This window comes from Sciurus carolinensis, chromosome 6 (assembly GCF_902686445.1).
Source record: "Sciurus carolinensis chromosome 6, mSciCar1.2, whole genome shotgun sequence".
Lineage (NCBI taxonomy): Eukaryota > Metazoa > Chordata > Mammalia > Rodentia > Sciuridae > Sciurus > Sciurus carolinensis.
Genome location: NC_062218.1, coordinates 156,395,395 through 156,413,083, shown reverse-complemented (window position 1 = coordinate 156,413,083; position 17,689 = coordinate 156,395,395). Strand labels below are relative to the sequence as shown.

The 17,689-nt window shown below is 53.6% G+C and overlaps 1 protein-coding gene across 3 annotated transcripts in view; it reads left to right on the top strand.

Annotated features, from left to right (window-relative positions):
* The window catches only part of Slit3 (slit guidance ligand 3), a 579,498-nt gene that overhangs the window by 471,182 nt on the left and 90,627 nt on the right, over positions 1–17,689 (top strand). For all 3 annotated transcript variants that reach the window (XR_007109040.1, XM_047554975.1, XM_047554973.1), the window contains exons 11-14: positions 1,378–1,449; positions 4,796–4,867; positions 15,897–16,040; positions 17,259–17,422. Coding sequence is in view for 2 of the 3 variants with exons in the window: in XM_047554975.1 (XP_047410931.1) it covers positions 1,378–1,449; positions 4,796–4,867; positions 15,897–16,040; positions 17,259–17,422 (452 nt within the window). In the remaining variant the exon portion in view is untranslated. The remainder of the gene's footprint in view (positions 1–1,377; positions 1,450–4,795; positions 4,868–15,896; positions 16,041–17,258; positions 17,423–17,689) is intronic.

The window sequence follows — 17,689 nt, the reverse complement described above, 5'->3', positions numbered from 1 at the left end:
TTGAAATGCTTTGCTAGGCAGCCACACTGAGGGCGAGCAAGATTAGGATAATCTAGGGAATTTGCTTAAGACCCTTATAGCAAAACGGAGCGCTGAAGAAAAGCCCAGCGTAAGCTGAGGCGTCCGGCACGATCTGCGGATTTGTTAGAGACGATCTCCCGGCTAAAGGGATAAACTGGGCTCTGCCAGAGCCGTGACCTGTGGAGCACCTTCCAACTTACAGCTTTGGCAGTGGGGAGGCAGGGAGCAGAGGTCTAGGCAGAGGTGTCCCGCAGGCCTTTCCAAGGCTGTTCCACCAAGGAGGGGAACAGCTGAGGAAGCTCCCAGCCTGTGCCTCAGAGGCCAGAGGCTGGCCTTGCCGGGGGCAATCGCTTAGAATCTGCTCGGGTGCGCTATCTTCCGCATATCCACTTGTCTCCGCCTTGTTGACCCGCCAGGACCCCAGCTCTCCCTCTCCTGCACAAAAGCAAGGTGCCATTGATTTATTTTGTTAAAGAAAAAGAACCAGAGAGGTTTGTTGTCGCAGGAAATTGGAGCATCTCTCCTTCAGTGACAGGAGTCCAAAGGCCAGCCCTGAGCTAATGACTCTGAGGGAGAGAATTCCCCTCGGTGAAGGGCCATTAGCAAGGACCAGTGACCAGGAGCTCAGAAGTCCCTGGGCTACTTAAAGCAGGCAGCTCGGGGTCGGTGAGGAGGAGGTGGGGGCCGGAGGGCAGGGAGGTTCCCCTGTACCTGAGAGGCCAGCATAGCCTTGGTGGCCCAGTGTTTGGAGACGGCTTCCAGTACAGCCACCCACCAGCTCTGGACTGGATCACCTCCTCGGGTTTTCTCCCGAGCACTGCCAACCAGCGACAAACCCCTTCTCAAAGGCTTCCAGTGAGGATCCCAGGGTGTGCTTACATCTCAGGGCCTGGAGGACGTGTGGAAGAGGCTTAGGTCCCTGTGCAAAGCCTCCCTCGGTCAGGGAGGAAAAGTCACTGGGAAATCAGGGAGCACATGCCCAGGTGTGAGGCAGGAAGGGGGTGTCTGTGGTTGGGCGAGGTGGGTTCCTCTTTCATTTGTCATTAATTGCTTCATAAAAGGACCTAAGCCAAAGCTACTCGATGTGGTTTTGCATCGACAATGTGAGGCCCCATGGTGCCCAGTCACGAGTTGCCGCAGTGATGCCGAGGTGTTCTCTGAAAAGGGACAGTGGTACAAGGGCAGTGCCCTCCCCGAGGCAGGGGGACAAACGTTCCCCGCACTGTGAATGAACGGAGCGCTTGATGGACCGATTAATCCTTACCTTTTGAATGCCCGAGCTGCTCAGTCTGCTCTTGGGGCGGCCGTTCTCACACCTGCGAGCCTGTTCTCAGACTTTCCCATTAACGTTTTCAGAGACATCAGCAAGAATCAGATATCAGACATCGCTCCAGACGCCTTCCAGGGCCTGAAGTCGCTCACATCGCTGTAAGTGGGGCAGAGGCAGGGGCAGGGGCCGGGTGGGGGCGGAGGGTGGTCTTTTCCAGGAGGTGATTTCCAAGGCTTTCTGTTCCCCTACACACTTGTGGCAGCCTGGCAAAAGAAACAAATATTTCTTTGAGAGAAATTGATCTTGGGGAATATTTCTACAACTCAAATGCATTATTTTTATTGATTAAGTGCCCGGCGGCTTTCCCAGTTATTGGCTTCTAATTCGAATGCATCTTCGCCCCTGTCCTCGCTCCCCCGCCCACCGACACGCTGCAGAGCGCTGTCTCTGGGGACAGCAGGAGAGGATGGGTTGGTGTCTGTTACCAAGAGACCCTGGCCTCCCGGCCGCTCCCCATCCTGTGGCCCTGCTGAAGGACAGACTTGTCTCCTTCTGCTAATTTGGGGCTTCTTCTCTGAACCAACCTGATGGCCACTGTCCTGAGATGGTGTCCACGCTACCCCATTGCCCTTGCTCTGTCTGATTTTGGAGCCAGAGCCTCACCAGCAGGGCCTCGAGACCCACGGGCGCAGCCAGGTGGTTCCCTCAGGGGTGTCCCACCCCGTGGCACAGAGACAGCACTTGGGCTTTCCAGGCACGTGTCCTCACAGGCAGATGGGGACAGGGACACCTCCCCCTAACACGCTCCCTGATGGTCATGCTGACAGTATTACAGGAACTGGCAGCTCTTACTGAGCAACCGCCGTGTACCAGGTGCTGTTCCTGGAGTCTGTGGGTCAGTCCTCACGGCAGCATGCAGTGTAGGACCCCGTTCTCCCGTGGCTGGCTAAGGAAGTTGAGTAACTCAGCTCTTGTCTGCCTGGTGAGGGGGTGTCTCCTGGCCCCTCAGACTGTACCAGGGTCTTACGTATTCATCATCATCATCATCTTGTGGAATAAATGACTGTAATTTCTCCAAAGTCCACAGCGACCAGTGGGCCTGGAGCCTGGATGTCCATGCTTGGAGACCCTGGACATAAGGGGGAGAGTTTAACATGATAGGACAGTGGCTTCCTCAGGGACCTGTTTATATCATCTGGTGCCTGTTCCCCTGCCTCCCCAAGCCCAGGGCCACAGGAGGACCCTCAGAAGTGAGCCAGCCCTGTTCTGGCTCTGCAGGCAGCTGTTTGCCTGATTTATGAGTGGGCAGGTGACCAGCTCACATTGCCCCCCGGCCCCATCCTTAGTGTGGGCTGAGGACAGGGTCATCTCGGATGTGACTGTTGCTGCCTGCAGAGTAAATTAGCTTCATTTGTAGAACAGAACATCTGTCTGGGATTTCAGAGCAGGACTGTGTTGGGAGTAGAGCCTCCTTATCGTGCCGAAGATCACAGAGGAGAAGGGGGAGAGGGGCCTGCCACCAAGCTCCCACTTCTGCCTCCACCTCCCGTTCCCTTGTCTGGTTTCCTCAGCCGCGACTTGGGAACCATCTGAAAGCAGAGATGCTGCCTGTCTTGCAGGAAAAACAAAATTCGAAATCTGGTTGCCGGACATGAAATGGCACACCACTAAGCCAGTGTGACAGTCTGTCCTGGGCGTGGTTGAAGCCAAGGGGATCTCACCTCCAATTTATCCACTCATTCATCCAGCACGTGCCCGCCGAGCACTGAGCAGTGGTGCAGGCCCTGAGACTAAGGCACAGACCTGGAAAGATAAGACCCTGGCCTCGTGGAGCTGATAGTTGAACATAAACATGTCCGTGCCCAGCTCAGGAACGGCCACTGCAAAGGGCCAGGGGGCTTCCATCCCATCCTGCTCACCCATTCCTTCAGCAGGCATTACTAAAGCCACTCCCTGTCCTAGTCTCAGCCCTAGGGACCCACCATGAGCAAGCCCTGTAATGCCACTGCACCCATGAATCTTACGTTCATGGGAAACAGTTGAGGGAGGTAAAAAAATAAAAAAAATAAAGATAGATATTTAAATAATATAGCATGGCATAAAGATAAGTGCTGTGAAGAAATAAAATAGGGCAACAGGTTGTGTTAAAAAAAAAAAAATGAAATATTTAGAAGGCCCCAGATAGAGAGGTTTGAGCTCAGACCTGGGAAGCCAGACAGGTGTGCACACAGGTGCCCCTGAGGTGGGCACTCAGGCTGGCCAGGTGTTCCATCCTGAGGCACGAGGGGCAGCAGGAGGACCCCCACCCGCAAGCCCCCAGACACACCACCCACCAGCTTTTGCTCCATTAGAAGTTCTGACATCCGCCGAGACGAGCAGAGAGTGACATTACTACATTTGGCACAGTGAGCGGTGGGACATTAATATGAATTACAAATGTGAGTCTGAGCCATCATGCTGACTTCTATTTAGTCATTAATTTGTTGAAACATTAATGAAACACACCCGCAGGCTGCTGGGGACGCTCACTCTTCACTCCCGGTGGCGGCTAGAAATGGGGGGGTTGCTTTATCACTTCCATTTACCATTTCCTCGCCCTAATATTTTGCCTCCTCAATGAGTATCAGGGCCTGGATTTGTGATTGGAGTGGGAATCGAGTGCTTCCTCCATTCTGTGCTCTCGGGGCCCCAGAGGGGGCCTTTTTCAAAGCAAACAAACCAAACATTCCCAGCTGAGTTGCTTGGAGAGTGACAGAGAGCAGTCTGGACCAGGAGACAGCAAAGTCTGTGATGAGGGAGGTAGGGAACCAGGAGGGTCTCCCAGGCACCTGTGCTGGGGAGCAGCATGGTCCCGGCCCAGACCCCCACTGGGTTGGGCAGGTTCCTTCCCGAAGTCTCACAAGGCATCGTGGGCCTGTCAGAGAGAGAAGCAAAAAGTTCTGAGCTCCCAGGTTCCTGGACCTCACAGACTGGGTTAGGCATGGAAGAAGCTGCCATCTCTCTGAGACGACCCAGTTCCTCAGCTTTTCCTGCTGGCCAGTCCTGGGCCCAGCAGTCCATGTACCATCTGGAGATGCCCCCAAATTCCCAAAGCCCTGTCTGGAAGGATGAGGAAAGGACTCTGCTCAGGAATTCCCAGGATGCAGTGGAAGATCCCGAGGGAGCAGTCTGTAGGCTGGGCTCAGCCTGACAGCACTCCCGGAGGCAGGTCTGGCCACCTCCTCGCTGCTTGTCCACTGCCGGGGGTGGGGGTTCTGTCTGCAGCTCGGGGAGGCACATCAATGGGCTGCTTCTCCTGTTGCTGCCCAGGAGTGAAGTAGGATGGATCCCATCTCTCCTGGCCTCCTGGGCTGGGCTTACCTGCTTCTGTCCAGCTGAAGCAGAGAAGAGATGCCATGGGCCAGGGAAGGGGGTGACCAGAATCGGCCCCGCCAATGACAGGGCCACAGAGTGGGTTCTGGTGGCCTCACATCATGGTGACAGCTGCCATCTGCTCTCTTGCAGGGTACTATACGGGAACAAGATCACTGAGATTGCCAAGGGACTGTTCGATGGACTGGTGTCCTTACAGCTGCTGTGAGTAGGAACTCTGTCACTGTTTGCATCTGTTTGTAGGCCCTTGCCTAAAAATGGTGAGCCACGCTGTTTTAGTCAGCTTTTTCACTGCTGTGACTAAATGATCTGACCAGCACAACTGTAGAGGAGGAAAGGTTTGTTTGAGGGCTCACAGTTTCAGAGGTCTTAGTCCACAGAAGGTCAGCTCCATTCCTCAGGGCTCGAGGTGAAGCTGAACATCATGGCAGGAGAGTATGGTGGAAGGAAGCAGCTCACATCTCGGTGATCAGGAAGGAGAGAGAGACTCCACTCACCAGATACAAATATATACCCCAAAATCACGCCCTCATTCCCACCCCCTCCAGCCACACCCTACCTGGTTACCACTCAGTTAATCCCATCAGGGATTAATTCACTGATTGGGTTAAGACTCTCGAAATCCAATCATTTCTCCTCTAAACCTCTTACATTGTCTCACACGTGATCTTTTGGGGGACATTTCACATCCAAACTATAACACACACTCTGGGGACTTCCTTTGCCTTTGTGCACCATAAGGGAAAAGACTCCTGAGCTGCCCATCCCTCACCTCCATTGCCTCCCTTTTGTGAATAGAGTCAGGGAGTTGACGGAAGGATACCAAGGTCAATGTGCACAAGACTGGCTCAGGCACAAGTCCCAAACCACAAGTTTGGAGCTAGAAAGTAAAAGAGTTGGGTCCAAGCAGAGGAAGTATCTTGAAGAGGCAGGCTGAGACTCTAGAGAACTAAGACAGTCACAGGCCAATTTCTAATATGGAAGCCAAAGCAAAGCTGCTGTAGACTTGTAGCCTTGGAGGAGGATGGGTGTGGGCTGAAATAACGAGAGAAGAGCATATTCAGTCACCGGTGTGACTGTCTGAGTCAGCTGTGGCGGAGGGGGAAGTGTTTATTTAATTTAAAGGAAGATTTGTTGCCTTGAACGTTAAGCTTTGAGGGATTATTTATTTGCATTTATTTCATGCCGGTCAGCTGAGCTTAAGTGTTTGAAGAAAATAATTGAACTCTGATATGGGAAGGAAGGAAAGGAATCCAGCTTATATTTTAAGATTTTATGAAAAGGGAGAGTTACTTCTGGCTTGTAATTAGGTAGCCATTGCCTTTACATGTAGTACTATGGGTATGGGACCATATGGGGTGTGCATACGCGCGTGTGTGCTCTGTGACCGTCATAATTCCTACTGGTGTTAGGAACTGATCTCGAGTATGCTGTGAGCAATGGAGAATACCAAGTCTCAGAGAGGAAATGGCTCACCTTCAGTCACACAGCAAAATAGACATGGAAAAGTAAAATAGACTCTGCACAGCCACCTGGCTCAGAAGGCACTCAGCCCTCCTAATAGCACATGACGTGTTTGCAAGGGGTGTGGATAGTTAGGTGTGTGTAAATATGTCTTCCTTTTTATAATCACCTCCAAGTTGCAGGTAGTGAGGAAGAGGTTCAAGCCTTCTCTGCCTCCCATGTGCAATTAAGAGGGGCTACAGTTTGTGTTTGCAGGCCAGGAGTCAAGCTGGACCTCTGGATAGGCCAGAGGCAAAGGAGCAAAGACCAGGAGGGAGGTGGACACTCAGCCCATGTGGTTTTTCCTCTAAAAAGAGAAAATGAGGCTTTTCCTCCAGCCTTTCCCGTCCCCTACTGTCCTACTTACCCTTCCCATGTCCTTCAAGACTCAGCCCTGAACAGATTCTCCTAGGACAACACAATGATGTGAGTCCTGTTGGGATGAGATGCCCTGCCAGTCTGTGGGCAGCAGATCCATCAGAGCGGCAGTCAGCTTGTTTGGCAAAGCTGAAAGCCAGAGAGGAAAGTCTCGCCCCCTGCCTGCATCTCCCTCTCATTCCTTGTGTCTCTGTGTGGGCATGTTCTCATTCCAAGGTCCCCGCCTGCAGTGGGTCTTCAAGGCTATCTTTTAGAAGGGCAGGCTGGGGCTCTGCAGGGGGCTGGGTGTCCCACAGATGGTGTTCTCTGCTCACAGCAAAGAAACTATGAGTTCAAACTGCCACCACAAGGCTGGCTAACTGCAGCTACCGATCCCCCGGAAGAGGAGCGAGAACAGCATCCTCCTGGGGTGGCCGTGGGCTGTTGTATCCCGGGCTGCTGTGATCCCTTTAGCCAGGAGTGCATTTGTGTGTGGAAGGACACTGCCCTGCACCCACTAGGAGGCGTGGAATGGCAGCACAGTGAATGACATGAGTCACGGATTCCCTGGAGGCACGTTTTAAAAGAAAGTAAATGTGTCTCTACTCCAAGCTAATAGTCAGTAGGTTTCTAGAACCAGCAGGACTTCACCTGGGCCGGGCGTTTGGCTCCAGCTGTGTGGCACCATTTTGAGCAGATGCAATTAACTAGCTGGGGGTAAGAATGAAGCGTCCCCCTCCAAGGAGACCAAGAGTTGACACAACTCAGGTGGGCTTTCTTTCCAGAAAGAACCAGCAGCCGTTGGCTTTGACCTGCTGTTGAGCAGCTGGAGAGCAGGTCCTGATTAGATCTAACTTAGCGTTCAGGCGGCTGTGATTGGATTTCTCTCTGGTGGAGCAGAGATGCTCTGATAAGGCTCAATAATTCCCTCTCCTTTGACTTGAAGGCTTTTTGTCAGAGGTTTGTCCTTTTGCTCCCCTCCCCCCCCCCCAATCTCTCAAATGGTTGGTGCATCACAAAGCTGAGCTGTCTCTGCCACGGAAGTGGTCCTGAATGTTTCCTTTCTGGCCCCCATTGTGACGCTAACAGTAACAAGTAGGTACTTTGGAACTGGTTATCCTGCCCCTCCTTCCTTGCCCGTTTTGCAGGACTTTCAGCCATTCCTCCAAACGTGCCCAGTCTGTTATGTACCCAGGCAGCCCCCTTGGGTGGTTTTCTTGGCCTGTTCTCGTGTGCAGGGCCAACACTAATAGTAGAATATCCCAGACTTTCTCAGTGGCTGAAGCAAAGCGTCTATGCAGACAAGCTTCTGCCATCCAGGAGACCCAGGAGATAGATGCCCTCTAAACATGATACCCTGTCTGGAGACTCAGGGTTGCCTCCTTTGGTTTAGTCCCAAGGTCTTAGAGTTCAGAGCAACCTCAGGACTCCAAGCACAGCCTCCCTGCTGGCTGGTACAGAGTCCCCCCGCCTGCCTCCTCTGACAAATCCTCCTGTCACTCCTGTGCAGATGGTTTCTGTGATAAGTGCTCACTGCATATTTAGAAGTTAGAAAGTGCTTTCGTACACTAAACCTTTGTCCTAGCTCCTGGGAAACTCAGAAATTCTGTCTGTCGCCATTGGCTTCAGATGTTTGGAAACAGCTCTGATGTCTCCCTGTAGTTAATCCTAAACATGTTTGGTTCCTGCAGCTATTCACTGTATAAACAAATATCTGTTGTTTATTACTAGCAACATTCATTGATTTTGGGGGGTGCAAGATAATTTATCATCTTCCTCCCTGAAACAGGCTGCTAGAAGTGAGTTAGGTGTCCATTTGGACAATAGGAAGAATGTTTAGAACAGAAACGTCCCACATGAATATGTTAACCCATGTTTAGAACAGAATGACTCAAGGGGCAGTCACTCCCAACCCCATCCCCTCTGTTCCCTTCCCACCCAGGCCCCTGGGCTCCTGGGACATCTGTGGAGATGGTGACCTTGGGTGGGCGGCAAGCTGGCATGTCCTCAGGTCCCTGACCTCACAGGTCAGAGGCCAGAACCAGGCCCAAAGCAGGAAAAGTGGTCAGCACGTCACTGAGCCATCATTTCCTCCTATGTGCTGTCACGGCTTCCCCCAGGGAATACAGAGTGTTCGTTTAGTGCTCACTGATTGCACGGTGTGCACAGGGCAGTGACCAAGTAGGGAGGGCAGCCACTGAGGTGGAAGCTTCCCACCTCCCCAGGAGGTTTTAAACTGAGCCAGGCTGTCTTTAGGCTGGAATAAGTTAAGGCAACCAGGCACCTGTTGTTCAATTTTCTTGGAAGGCAGACAAAACAAAACTGTTTGAGGCTCTTGGAGTTTGCCAAGCAACGTGCCAATTCCAGAGCAGTGAGCACAACTTCACTCCATATAGCTCATTTTTCCTCACCAGCTGTTTCACATGAACTACTTACTCCTGCTCCCAATCGTAGGAGCAAGCAGTCATTGAATTCCTGGTATGCTCCAGGACCTGTGCTAAACAATTTCAAACCCATTACCTTATTTAATCTTTACAACAATGCTAAGAGGAAGGCATTAACAAAAGCCCCATTTTACAGATGGGGAAACTGAGGGTTCCTCCTGCAGTGGAAACAGACCCACTGGTGACGTGTCCCTGAGAAAGGGCTTCTCCTCTCTTGTGAGCCTGGTGTTTTCTGAGGAAATGCCCAGGAAGACCTAACTTCTGTTATGGTTCCATGCGTGGTCATCGAGTGAATGGCTTGCCCCCTTAAAGGACTCATTAGGAAGCAAGTGGCAATCAGGGAGGTGACCACCCTCATGGCTATTGTGGATCAGGGGAACCAACCCAGCCACAACGGGCAAGGCCACTTGGGCTCCAGATGGTTAGTTGGCAGCTCTCCCTTTCTGAGCTCTTGGAATCCCAGCCCTCCTGTTTCCCTCAGGAAAACTCCATTGCTGGGTCCCTGCTCCTAGTGCCCTCCTCTGTCCCTGAAATAGAAGGAAGTCCTGTTCTTCAGACAGGCCATCCAATGGCTTTGCTGTCTCCATCGCATCAGGAATCACCATGACAACCCACAGCCCATAATAGAGTGCAGTCATCATCAAGACAGAAGGGAGGAGTCATGTCAACCCCTTATCGGGATTTGGAGAGCTCCTCCTGTTGCCTCTCATGAGTGGTCCAGAGCACCCACCCCTTCACAGCAAGAGAAGGTTCTGGTCAGGGTCAGAGCAGTAGACATGAGAACTCCGGGCATCACCGAGTCCCTCCCCATGCCCAGTGAGTCGCTGAAGGTGGAAACAAATCCCCATATTTCGTAGAAGGACAAGAACAATGTTCTAAGGTCAGCCGGTGGTCCTTAGTACATTTAAAGGATAAAGAAATGTGGGATGGCAGAGGGCTAGTTCTAGAGAAAACGCAGGAGGGACAGCTCATCCCTAAGAAGGGCCGGCTCCACCCCTGCCACATGGTCAGGAGGCCAGAGGAGCCAGCGTCAGCACCGATACTTCACACCACGTGAGCTGGTGTAAGAGACACCCAGAGAACTTTTTTCTTAATAAGGAAAGACTTAACCTAGTCTTTAAACATGACTCTCCCACCGGAGGAGCCAGAGAAAGGCAGAGGCCAGAAGGCGGTGTGCTCCACGTTCCCCACATACCTGCATCCCAGCGTCTAAGAAACGGAACCCCACGCCCAGCCTCGTTTCAGACAAGTAGGTCCACAAAGCTTTCCCTTGGCAGGAGCCCGGGCCTGCCTTCCAGGAGCTCTGCTGGAATAGCCTCAGCCCCTCCCTGGAAGGGGTCTATGCACTCTTTCTTGGCACCGATTTCCTGAGAAGACCTTGCACTGCAGAGTTTGGAATAAGCTCTTGGCATCTTCAGACAAACGCTGTATGAAGAGGGAGAGTAACATCAGCAGCGAGTGCCACAGACCCACAGCAGGTGTGGAGAATGTGAACACCGCCCGGAACGATAGCTTTGGGCCACCATTCCACACGTGGATGGCTGTAGCTGCCGGGTGACTTAACGCCACCCCTCATTCGACCTGACTCCAGATGTTGTACTTTTCAAACCCTGCAGCGAAGGCCTGTGAGCACAGAGGCGTCTTTACTGAGGCTGGGCTGGGAGCGAGCCACACTCTGCCCTTCAGTCTCTGAGAAGAGCCCGGTCCCAACGCACACGTTTTACAGATCCGAATGGCTCCTTCCCCCTACCGTCCATCTCCTCCTGGGCCCTGAGTGGGAAGCTGAAGGCTGTGACTAGTAATCAGCTTTTTCTGACCAGCTCAGTCACTCCCCGAGCAGGACTGGAGTCACCAGCGCCCTGCCCAGCCCAGCCTCCGGGCATTTCCTCGGCCCTCTCCATCTCCCGCTTTGCGCATCTCCGGGGCTGCCCTGCCCTGCTCTTCCCTGCTAAGGCCGTGCTCTCGCAGCTCGGCTGGGTGGCTGGTCAAGGGGCCATGTGCCGACAGCTCCTGACACGGAGCATTTACGTGGAAGCCGAAAGTGCTCTGGGAAGAGGGGTGGCCACGGGCTCAGAGCTGACCCAGAAATGCACCCAGAAGGGAGGCATCCTCCTCCGACTCTCAACACCGCCCTCCTTCACTTCCTGTTGCGAGCTTGGCCCTTCTTGTTCTCTGAGTTGATGGGAGGAGCCACAAAGACGTTGCCTCACCTCCACCCATAACATGAGGTGGCTCCCACAGTCCCGTCCTGAGAGGGAGGGGCTGGGATAGGGTTTCACAGTGGTTGGCGTGAAACAGCGTGGGTGTTAACTCACCACGTGCAGATATGGGACCCTGCACTTATTTAGGCTCTCTGAGTCCTAGAAGTGTCATCTGTCAAATGGAGGTAGCATTCACCACCTAGGGCTGTGGGGGCTTCACGGGATTCATACAGGGCAGTGCCTGACCTTCCAAGTGCTTAACCGTGTTAGCTTTCAGGTCAGGTGCCTCTGCTGTTCACCCCGCCTGATCATCTCAGCCTCTCCCTCTTTTTATTTATATGACCTCTAAGGTTCCTTTGGGAGATAGGTCTGGGAACAGATGGCCCCAAAAGACAGTTAACTCTGCTTCTAGAGAGTTGTCTGTAAGCACGATACACCCCACAGAAACTCAATGGACTCCGGCAGATCAGGCTGATACCTACGGGTGTTGATGTTCCCCATTTGGACACCAGGCAGCCTCTGGGACGAGGCCAGCGGGACTGTGCCCTCCTGGGTGAAGGGTGCTGCTGTCTGTGCCTCATTCTGGTCTCCTGGCTTGCCCAGAGTACAGTAAAAATCCAGGGTATGGGGAGACAGAGCCGAGCAGACCTGTTCCCACGATGGCACTTAGCGATCCCGAAAGTAGAAGCCCTGCCTCAAGAATGTAAGACACTCGACAAAGAACCTGCTCCTTGTGTCAATGGCAGCTTGGTGACCAGCCCAAGCTGAGACTCCTTCCTGAGAGTCAGCCAGACTTCTGATGCCTTTGTATTCCCAAGAGGCAGAATCTTCCAGACCTGACAGACCTTCATCCTCCTGAATCATGCCAGGTGCATCTCAAGACCAGCAAAGCAGACGCCCCCAGGGACAGAGAACATGGAAAGGAGAACATGGGACTGTCAGGTGGTGGATTAGAGATGAGCTTCCACGTGCACCAGGCTGGAGCTTCACTTACTGCGGGGTGACCTTGATGGAGTCTGTCGCCACTCTGACCCCCAGCATCCTCATCAGAAAAATGAAGATAATCATAGTGCTGTCATGAGGGTTCAATAAAATGGTTCACAGAGAGTGCTTTGGAAAATGCAGGACTGTGGACTGGATGTGGACTCTAGAGATTACTCTGCATCATTATCATCATTCCACATTCCAGCTCTGCTCCGCACAGGGGAGAGCCAGGACAGATAGAGCATCCCAGGGCATCCTGAGTGTCCCAAGCATCCTGTTCCAAAGAAGAACCCATCCCCCAGACAAAGAGGGAGGACCTGAAGAACTGCCGAACGGTTCGACATTTCCTGCCAAGGGAATACACGTTCCAAATGCAGATTGAACGTCCCAATTCCAAAAGCCAAAATGCTCCAAAATCAGAACCTTTGGATCCCTGACATGACACCACAAGTGGAAAATTCCACACCAGACCTCAAGTCGATCCAGTGGAGCACTAAAAATACCACACAAAGTTACCTTCAGGCTCTCTGCAAAGGGCACCCGTGAAACGTCAGTGAGTTTTGTGCTCGACTTTAGACCCCAAGATCTCTCTTATGATTTATGCAAATATTCCAAAATCTGGAGAAAAACCTCTCAGACTCTGAACACTTCTGGCCCCAAGCATTCTGGACAAGGGCTACACAGTCTGTGTGCTTCTATTTGCTCCATAGCTCAGAGCTTCATAAATGCCCCCACCCCGGCTCTCGTCCATGTACCATAGCTCAGCCTGCACGGAGGGTGGCCCGAGTTGAGTGGCTGCCAGCTTTCTCACACCAGAGAGGGCAGAGGGACAGGCTGTTAGATCTTGCTGATGCTGGGGATCAGCGAGGCTGTCCTCAGCATCTAATTCCCGATAAGCAGCTTAATTTTATCTCTGCCTACACCCACGCGTCTCACCCGAGGGAGCCAGGCAGCCTGGGAGAGAATGAGTGACCAGGAGACGGTGCCCTTTTCTGTCTTCGTTTGCTCTCTGCTTTGTGAGCTCTGCACCTTGTCCTTTCTTTGCCTAGAAATTCTTCCAGCCCGGGTTCTTTTGATGTCTTGCATCTTTGAAGTAACGTCCCATGGCTGGAGACCTGGGAGCGGAAGGGAACGAAGCAGCACAGGGACGAGATTGGGAAGCCTGGACAGACCTGAGGGCTGAGGAGCTTGCAGGGCAGAATTCAGTTTGGACAGACATTCAGGGCAGTCCAGCCTTGTCACTTCTCTGCCCTGTGGTTCAACACCCCCTGGGACCAGGTACTGCCGTGGGCTCATGAATCTGTACTGAGGCGCAAATCTTGATGCCTATTCAGGCCAGAAGGTGAAGTAAACTAGTGAGGGTCTCGGCAGGCAGTAGTGTGGACTGGGCAGGCAGGGCCTGTGTCCCTTCCACGGGGGCGGCCATGCACACCTGCCCCAGTGGACACATTGCAGGAGCTTCTGGAAAATGTTTTCAAGAGAAAATAGAAATCTGGGGTGTGTGTCTGTGAGTGTGTTTTGCATGAAATTTTCCAACTTTTAAAACCCAGGAAAGGCCAAGTTCTAAATAGATTTGCATATGTTGCATATGGTGCAAGGAGGGCTATCCCAGGCCACCGGAGGAGCTAGCCTGGTCTCCTTACTCAGCGGTTCAACACCTCCTGGCAAGGTGCTGCACGTAGAAGGAAGGCCCTTAGTGTTCAGATTTGGAACAAATCGTTTACCACCTACTTTTTTTTCCCTAAACAAACGAAACCAAAAATTGTGTGTGTGAAGGGCACTCTCCTGACGGGCGCTGGGCCCGGTGGGTCTTCTGCCTCCTTCCCTGTGTCTCTGCTCCCCAGCATCCTCCTTCAAACGCCCCCAAGATGGAATGACCTTGACTACAATTCAATACACAAAGCACAGCACATTCTTGGGGAAGATGCTGCAAAGGGGGAGACAGATGGGCCGGGTGGATGAGGCATTGTAGGAAAAAGAGAGAACCCTCCGGAGACCTGCGTTATCATCACCGCCGCCAGCAGGCTGTCCGAAGCACCGCGACCTTGAACGACCCGGGCAGCCTCTCAGCTCCAGTTTCCTCACCTGGAACTTGCCAGGGTAGTTCTACCCATCTGCCCAGGTTACTGGGAGAACGTTAGGGTAAGGGGACGACAGACTGTTCTGGAAATGTGAGCTTTTTCCCCTGCAAGGCAGGAGGACATCTGTGCGGACCCCAGGGACTTTGCCCATTATTAGCCAGATTAAACAGGCAGTTCTTCCACTTGTCCCCATGGCAGCTGCCTGCTTCCTGCACAGGAGCCCCTGGGAGCCGTGGCACGGATGGCTTAGCTCCCAGGGCAGCCCCACCCTTGCCAGGGCACGTCCCCTGGGTTCTGGTGGCCAGGGACTCCTGAGGCAAGCTGGCCCATTAGGAATCACAGGGTCCCTCCCCACTAGGAAGGCTCTGAGCCAACCCTGAACATCGAAATTTTAAAAATTCACCGCTTTTGCTCTTGGGTTGGCTTCCTTCTCCCTCCATGCCACTGTCATTCAGAAGGGAGAGAGAGACGATCCGACACTGGCTTCAAGGGCAGCGCAGGCAGTCTAGGATCGGAGGGACGTTTAGCACTCCAATTCATTTGGCTCACCAGGTGCACCTGGATCTCCCCTATGGCACCTGCAGGACCAGGGTCTCACCCAGAAGGAGGCTTCCCATGAGACTTGGGGGCATGGAGGGAAGGATCTGAAGAGCTGAAAGCACCGTGGGTCCCCAGTGCAGGGAAAGCTGGTCCCAGGGGAACCGGTGCCACTATAGAGGAGGGACACCCCCCAAAGTTGCACTGGAGTTGGGTGTGTCCTTAGTAAAGAATAAACACTAATAATAAAGGGAAAATTAAAATAGATGTTCACTGCCATGGTGGGGCAGACGGTCTTATGCTGGAGGCAAATAATAAGCAAGAAAACAAATTATCCTAAAATCACAAGTCGAGACGTGTGCCAAGGGGCTATGAGAGGCAGCCCCCGGGGTCCCGGGCCCGTGAGGATGAGACGGTCGGCCCAGCCTCTCTGAGGAGGGGACATTTGAACTGAGATGCAAAAGGCGGAAGAGAAGTCAGGCTCGCTGGAAGAGGGTGGAAGGACCCTCATGGTGTCCCAGGAACAGGAAGGAAGCAGGCAGTGGAACCGAGGGGAGGTGAGCGGGAGGGTGTGCTGTGAGGGTGGGGGTCCAACCAGGCAGGCTGCTTCCGCCCGTCCTCCGTGTGCGAGAGAGAAGCGTGGGTGTGCCTGTGGCTGCACGTGGCTGCAGTTTTCTGGTGGGATGACCCGTGACTCTCATCAGATTTCCAGTGGATCAATGCTCCAAAAGAACTCCGAGGAGTTCTCTGGCAGCTCAGGTTTTCAAGCAGGAATGCCAAATGGTTATGGTTTTTTTCTTCTTGTCCAATTCCTGGAAGCTTTGGATTGTAAAGCAGGAAGTTCAAGGCAGGGGTGTGTTTCAGATCTCCCTGCAACGCTGCAGTAAAGGGACGGTGCCAGGTGGCAGCAGTGTGTGACACAGGTTCCGGGGGGGCTGTGCAAGTGCCCAGCCGTGCTCAGAGGAGGGTGGCCGGGGTGCAGCCCTTCCCCACTGGCCCTGCGCCGCGGCGGGAGCCCAAGGCTGCAGGGTGAGCGGCGGCCACTCTGCAGCCCATCCCCTGCAGGCGCAGCTGTGCGCTGCTGATAATCACAGGTTGGCGACTCACCAGCCTCTCCTGCTTGCAGCCTCCTCAATGCCAACAAGATCAACTGCCTGCGGGTGAACACCTTCCAGGACCTGCAGAACCTAAACCTGCTCTCCCTCTACGACAACAAGCTGCAGACCATCAGCAAGGGGCTCTTCGCGCCTCTGCAGTCCATCCAGACACTGTGAGTATGCTGCCCAGGCAGCTGGCCACCCAGACGCCCAGTGGCAGAGAACACCCAAGCGAAGGCAAGCAGCACGTGCAGGGGGATCGCCAACCCTCGCAGTGAGAGTGGACCCATGAGAACAAGGAGCTGCCATGCTGAGCACTTAGGCAGGGCTCATCACCACCCTGACACCTGCCCTGTTTAAAGACATTCCTGCCTCACAGCAACCCTGGGGTGCGGAAGCTTTTATTATCCTCCGTTTATCTGTGAGAAAATGAAGGCACAGAGATGTTAAGTAATTTGCTCAAGGTCACACAGCTAGTTTGGAGGCAGAATTTGAATCCAGGCAGAGAAGCTCCTGAGCACAGCTGCTGTGTTCTGAGCAGGTGTCATCCCTGCTGATGACTCATTTCCGCCCACCAACAAAAACCTACCAAGCCAAGTGTCTCATACAGACTCTGGGAACACTTCTCCCCCACTGGGAAGTACATCCTCATTCCTAAGCACACAGACATATATAAATATTGCAAGTGAGATCACACGGAGTCCAGATCTCAGTCCATGTTTTTAAGGGCTGCAGCTTCGGGCTTGGACCCCAGCTCCAGCCCGGGGCTCCTGAAGACCCTGTAAGTTTCCTGGCACACTTTACCCCATAGTTAGAGACAGAACCCATCTAGGGCAAAGCAGCTGCTGTCTGCTGAATACCAACCAGGTGCCAAGCTCTGTTCAGCACTCTGCAGAGTTTCTCCCCCTGAGCCAGGGAGGCAAGGCCCCCGGTACTCCCGTGATGATAAGGATAATAACAATACCCGCTGCTATATCTGGAACAACCACCATATGCCAGTCGCCACGCCAGCTGCTTTACGAGCCTGGTATCACCAAGCTTGGAGAAATAAAACGCATTCTGCCCAGGCGTAAAGTCTAAAGCTTGCGACTTGCTTCCCGCCTGAATCGGCGTGGGCGAGAGCCGAGAGGCGCGGTGGCAGGTCCTGCCCCCAAGCGGGGAGAGCTGGGGGTTGAGTCCCCAGACCAGATGCCAGCTGCATCTGCGCCTGGCTTTGGCAGACAGCCGGCCTCAGGTCCGCTCTCTGAGTCTGTCTGAAAGCAGCACCCCAGGCCTCCTGGGGCCATGACGGACGGGCCCGCACGGGTTGCCAGAGCCCAGTGCCAGGCAGGGTGGTGGGGCAGAGAGGCGCCACAGGCCACTCTCGATTAACAGCCCCGTCCCTGTTGCAGCCACTTAGCCCAAAACCCGTTTGTGTGCGACTGCCACTTGAAGTGGCTGGCCGAGTACCTCCAGGACAACCCCATCGAGACGAGCGGGGCCCGCTGCAGCAGCCCGCGCCGGCTGGCCAACAAGCGCATCGGCCAGACCAAGAGCAAGAAGTTCCGCTGCTCAGGTAATCAGGTTACGGGGCTGGGCCCCGCTTTCTGACTCCGAATGCAGCAGCCCCTGAGAGGCCAGTAATCCAATCTGGAGGACAGCGAGCGCGGTAATGGCTCCTGGGGAGCATCTTTGCAAATTAAATTGGGGAAATTCAGTTAGCCTGCTGAAAACCAATTACCTTATGGATTTAAAATAAAACACACACACACAATCGAAGCACGGGGAGGGAGAGGCAGCTTCAGGGGAGACAGAACCCAGGCCACCTCACAGCCTCAGAGCT